Source organism: Elephantulus edwardii, unplaced genomic scaffold, assembly GCF_000299155.1.
Source record: "Elephantulus edwardii isolate Elephantulus edwardi_28Jun2011 unplaced genomic scaffold, EleEdw1.0 scaffold00032, whole genome shotgun sequence".
Lineage (NCBI taxonomy): Eukaryota > Metazoa > Chordata > Mammalia > Macroscelidea > Macroscelididae > Elephantulus > Elephantulus edwardii.
This window is the reverse complement of record NW_006399782.1, coordinates 13,194,774-13,200,926: the sequence shown is the minus strand read 5'-3', so window position 1 is coordinate 13,200,926 and position 6,153 is coordinate 13,194,774. Positions and strand designations below refer to the sequence as shown.

The following is a 6,153-nucleotide window of genomic DNA, read 5'->3' as shown; positions in this document are numbered from 1 at the left end:
ATCCAGTTCGCGGAGGCCTGATTGCCAAGTGGTGATCAAGACGCTGTAGCCGTGAGCGCAGGGAAATCACCTCATCCCAAGCCCACCAGAGCCTACTGCAGCGGTACCGCGCTCCCCTGTACTCCTCAAGTTCCAACTGCACCACACAGGCTCCAACTGCACCCCACCTGCAACTGCCAAGCTCTCCCTGGAACGAAGGGCATCCACCGAACAAAGGGCTCAGGAAACGTCATCATGAACACTCCGCGTGATGACCAGCGAGCACGTGATAGCCAGGTAGCTGATCCACCACCGCGCCTGGCAACCAACGCCAGCCCTAGACACCGCAGAAAATGGAAAAAGAGCCGCCGGAAGAGCCCTCTGAACACACAGACAAGGCAGCTGCAGACCATACTGACTTGCTGGAAGAGGACAACTTGACAAACAAGGCTGAAGAAGACACCGATTACCACACCACTGGTCATGACATAACTGAGCAGGCTGTCCCAAATGCATCCCACACGGCTGATTCCAGTACATACAGCGAACATGAAGGGAAAGCTTCTGACCTAACCGAGGCCACGGGATCAACCCTGGATGACAACGGCAAGAGCAGAGAATCTGATAAGGTTTACCAAACAATCACGGATGACCAGGAACCTAGTCAAACTGATAACGTAGAAGAAGATAATCTCAAGATATCGGGTCAGGCTGACCAAAAAAATTATGATCCGATTTCCCACAGATTGCCCAGCCAGGATGAACCAAGACCTTCTGATCAGATGGAAGAAAGTTTCTCTCCTGAGCCTGAAGACACTCGCCACACATTGTCTGAAGTCTCAGAGGAAAGAACTTCTGTACAGGTTGACCACAGATTGTCCAGCCCTAGTGATGAAAGACTCGAGGACCAGACATCTCACCAAGACACTGAACTAGCTGAGCAGGAAGATGGCTATAATAAAGCCAACGGGGAGAATCGAGCTGATGAGCAGTTTGACCACTTAATGTACAAACAGGATGGCCAAATTGAAGATTACCTGGCTGATGATGGAATCTTTTTCAATTTTGACTACAAAACATTGAACCTGTTTGAGGATATCAGTCAGAACAAAGAAGCTGACAGAAAAATAGAGTCCTGCATATTTGAAGAGAGGCCCCAAAACCTCAGTAGCTCCAAAGTTTCAGTTGCAATAGAAACTGAAAGTGATAGTCTTACCCTTCTTGAAAACTGCAAACCATTTGACAACAAATTAATCAGTTATCTTCAAGCAAAAGATGAAACCCTTTCCCAGATGTCTTCCCTTATGCCATCCACTTTGAACAAAAATCTCTCTGGTCAAAAAGTCTCTGAAGCCTTAGAAGCCAACCTGGTGAGTTAAAGGAATATTTTGTTATCTACCTAGGAGGTTGGAGGTCTTCTAAAGGCTTATGGTTGGTAAGAGGGTAGAGTAATATGTTGGATCAAGGATAAGGAATAAACCCACATGTTGAAGGACAGTAGAAGATTGGGAAGTAAAGAGGGTTTTAGCTGTCACTACTCTTGAGTCCAGTCAGGTATGATCAATAAATCAGAATTCAAAACACTCGGATTTTGAATCTGATTAGTTCTGTAACACTAAATACTCCCTCCTACTCCCTGGTTTCTAATAAGAGAAAGCAATCTGGAGTAAGTAGGAAATTCCTTTGAATGGAAAAGTATTTTGAGTGGATAGGCTACTTAAGGAATTTATGTTGCCTAGGAGGCAAGGATTCTGAAGCTTCGTCTGACATCCTTTGGACATGTTGCAAGGAGGGACCAGTCCTTGGAGAGGGATGTGATGCTTGGGAGGGTAGAAGGGCAATGCAGGAGAGGAAGACCATCAATGAAATGGATTGATTCAGTGACTGGGGTAATGGGGGTAGGTGTGTCAGAGACAATGAGATTGGCACAGGATAGAGCAGGGTTTAAGGCTGTTGTGCATAGGGTCACTATGAGTTGCAGGTGACTCGACAACACGTAACAACAACAGAAGATCAACTGGGTCTCATAGAAAAATGGTCTTTTTCTACAACTTTTAGAACACATTCAGATCCTTTCAATACTAGATGTCACTGATAACAATAACAAACATTTCTCAGGTTTTACAAGTTCATAAAGACTCTTTGGGGGTATGTCCATTTCAGGATTATGCTTCACAATTTGACCAAGAAAAGCATGTTCATGAACAGAAGGTAGCTGATCAGAAGAAACTCTTTCCTCAAGCGTATCAGGATCCTTATCAGCTTGCACTCCGCTACATGGAAAAGCACAACATTCTACAAATATTCCAGGTACAAGTCTGGATCCTTCTCCCTAGTTGTTATTTTTACAGCAATTGTTATTTAAAAGGACCGGGCCCAACTTTGTTGTGGCTAGGTGCCTTTGAGACCAAGACCCAGAAACCCTGTGAATAACAGATCTGAGCCTTGCCCTAGCTTGTACCATCCACATAGTCACTTTGTCAATCTAAGCCTCTTTCTCTTCAAAAAGTGTATAACACACATGAGCTCTTCCCCACATGCTTATCCTAGGCTATAAATATCTATTCAGAACGTTTCCTTATGGTTAAAGATTAAAGATTTGGGATTCCCATATACCCTGTGTTCGTTTTCTCTCTCTCTCTCTCTCTCTCTCTCTCTCTTTCTGTCTCTCTGTCTCTCTCTGTCTCCCTCTCTCTGTCTCTCTCTCTCTCTCTTTCTCGTGTGTGTGTGTGTGTGTGTGTATGTTTGTGTAATAAAACTTCCTGTTTTTTTAAAAAGGTAAAATTTTAACCTAGGATTCAAGAGGCCCAAGAAATAACAGTTGCTAAAAAAGAGATGTAATGTACTTTAAAAGTCACCAAATATATTAAGATGTATTCATCAAAGGCAAATGCTGGGAGGGGTGCAAATGCTGAACACTAAATGAACTATACTGTGATATTAAGCCTTTCAGAAAGGTTAGAGATCAGATATGATTCTTGATAAGGAAAGGATGAGTCTTAAAATTTGAACCAGACTAGGAAAATGATGGCAACATCATGAAAGATGGGAAAAAAGATTGAAATTATTAATTATAGTCTTTTTTTAGATCCACAATCAAGACCCGTACTAGCAGGAGTCAAGAAAGCAAAAGATGGATTGCAGTGAGGAAATCTATTGTGAAGGACCCTTCAAAGCCCTAAAGAGTAAATAAGCCATTTTCAAAACATAAGTGTATCAAATCCAACCCTTGGTATTTTCAGTTGTTTCCTGTGGATCCAAAAGTTGTACAGTTACTAAAGACCAAGGAAGACTCAATGCCTGTGAATTGTATTCTTGACCTGATATAAGAACAAACAAGTCTGCTTTGGAGAGCGTGAAGCAGGCAGGATGCTTCTTAAAAACGAAGATGATAACGTGCCCAAAATAAATGAGATGAAGTTTTACTATCTTGGTTTCTAAGAAGTACATATAATACCATGCAGGGAAGATACTATGATCACCAAGGTCATTTTCCCAGGGTGAGGCTTTTCCATTACATTCCAGATGTGCTGACCCCTGCAATTTCCCCAAATATGGGAAACTTGACTGCATAATTTGTGGTAGTGGGGGACTACCATATTTGTGGTAGTGTATTCACACTATCCCCAGGGCTGGGTGGGGGATTATTTAATAAAAGTAGACATATATATGTACACACACACACACACACACACACACACACACACACAGAGTTTGTGTATGAGTATGTCTTGTTGTTAGGTGCCATCAAGTTGAGTCTGACTCATAGCAACCCTATGAACAGCCAACCTGAAACCTGCCCTATCCTGTGCCATCCTCACTATCTCTTAAACACTCAAGCCCATTGCTGAAGTCACTGTATGAATCCATCTCATTGAGGGTCTTCCTCTCTCCTTTGCTCACCCCTCATTTTTCCAAGCATGGTGTCCCTCTCCAAAGAATAGCCTCACCTAGCTACATGTCCTTGGAAAAATATATCAAGCTGGGAAAGGTCAATGAAAGAGAAGAAGACTCTCAACAAGATAGCTTGACAAGGCAGAGATCTTGAAGATGATGCATGTCAGGGCAAGGTCCAGATCTGGTGATCATCGGGTCACTTTGAGAGATATTTGAGTCAGTGGCACCTAAGCACAAGAAAACAATAGTAAGGAGGATGCTGGGTATTACAAAGGAGAGAGAAAAGGGAGCTTTGGTGGCCTAGTAGCAAGAAGTTGTGCTGCAATCCCAAACACTCACGATTAGAACCCCCCAGATGCTCCACTGGAGAAAGAGGGGCAATCTCCTCCAGTGCCATTCAGATCTCATTCACTGGTATACAACAACAAAAACAACCAAAAAAAAAAGAAGAAGAAGAGCAGGAGGAGGAGGAAAGAGCTTATAAAAAGGCAGGGGTATAAACTTTTCAAAAAACTATTTATGAAGCCATGCTCTTTAAAGGGAGAAAAGAATTAAAAGTAACTTCTAACTTCCAAAATCACAAATCTCATTGACCTCAGGATATGGTGCTAATCTCCCTCCTGGTTCACATATTGCTTACTGGGTTATATTTGTTTACCTTGCCTGCCATGTTTAATGTTTGTATTATTAACATATTAATGCATGTAATTCCATATATAAGGTCAGGTAATGTGGTATAAATTTATTCTAGTGTTTCTTCTAAGTGGTTGTTTTTATATTATCATTGTAGTTGTTGTCAGCCCATTGTTACATAGTAATGTATGTTGTTACATATATGTTGTTGTTGTCTCTGACATACCCTGACCACATGGCCATAGTCGCTGGGTTAATCCATCTCATCCAGGGTCTTCCTTTCCAATCATGATGAACTTCTCCTAAGACTGTTCCTTCCTGCTGACATGCCTAAAGTGTGTGAGATGGAGTTTCAGAATCCTAGTCTCCACAAGAGCACACTGGTTTCATCCTCTACAAGACAGACCTATTTATTTTCTTGGCAGTCCATGGTATGTTCAGCACTCTGCTCCAGTACAACTCAAAGATGTTGATTCTTCTTCTGTCATCTTTACTCATTGTCTAGCTGCACAGCAAGCAATTGAGATGACCATGGCCTGGATCTGATGCACCTTAGTCTCTAGATTGACATCATTGCTCTTTAGTACTCTGGAGAGATCATGGCAGATTTTTTCCCAATGAAACTCTTCTTTTTTTTCCCTAACTGCTGGTGCCAAAAGTATTGATTGTGGATCCAAGCAAGATGAAATCATTGAAAACCTCAATGACATTTATTGGTCCTGTGGTGAGGATCTTTGTTTTCTTGATTTTGAGATCCAATCCATATTGAAGGCTGCAGTCTTTAGTCTTCTGCAGCCAATGCTTCAAGCTTTCCTCAGTTTCACCCGAGAAAGGTGTGTGTGTGTGTGTGTGTGTGTGTGTGTGTGTGTGTGTGTGTTACATGACATATGACTATAGCTATAGAATTCAAGATTCAGGTCTTTTGTTCACAGGGTTGCTATGAGTCATGCTCAACTTGACAACACTTAACAACAACAAATTACATCTATATAACCTGTTGTTGTATATGCACTAATTTTGTAGTACTGGTTGTTGTTAACAATGCAGTAAAGTGACAGACAAGCGCTAAACTAATAAGAACAATTATAAACAAGCAAGACTATAGATACTTAAGCTATAAAGTAATTAGCAATATGCAGGTCAATACAAGAAACTGACAGACAGATAAGTCTTGTACCTCTAATCAAGCATATGAATATCATGTTGCTGGAATCAATAAAAGCCTGTGGCAGAGTGGCAGGATGGGACTCTGGCTGGGTGTTGAAACATTCTGGCAAGACCACTGGCTGCCATGGTAGGGTCACATTGCAGATGTGAATATTAAGGTGACAGTGATGCCACAGCTAAATCTTTGGTACTGGTGCTCCCACAAGCAAAGAAGAAGGAGTATTGTAAAAAAAAAAAAAAGAAGAAGAAGAAGAAGAAATGCCAAATTCTGGACTAATCCTACTGTAAAATAAGAGGCCCAACAAGCAAGGGGTATTATCTAAAAGGGTCTTCCTTTTAAGTGTGTGGATATTATCCTATCATTGACAGCACTGTATTTCAATTCAGATCTTGAAGTGCTCTTTTTTATTTCTTTTTAAATTTTATGTTAGTTTGCATACAAAATTCTTATGCATTGTTTTTTGTTTATACACATTT

The 6,153-nt window shown here is 41.3% G+C and overlaps 1 protein-coding gene across 1 annotated transcript in view; it reads left to right on the top strand.

The window, feature by feature from the left end:
• Positions 1-332: 332 nt before the first annotated feature.
• The window catches only part of LOC102849708 (chromosome unknown open reading frame, human C3orf30), a 7,879-nt gene continuing 2,058 nt past the window's right edge, over positions 333-6,153 (top strand). Inside the window, exons 1-2 of the mRNA XM_006884321.1 lie at positions 333-1,349; positions 2,143-2,289. Coding sequence (XP_006884383.1) covers positions 333-1,349; positions 2,143-2,289 — 1,164 coding nt within the window. The remainder of the gene's footprint in view (positions 1,350-2,142; positions 2,290-6,153) is intronic.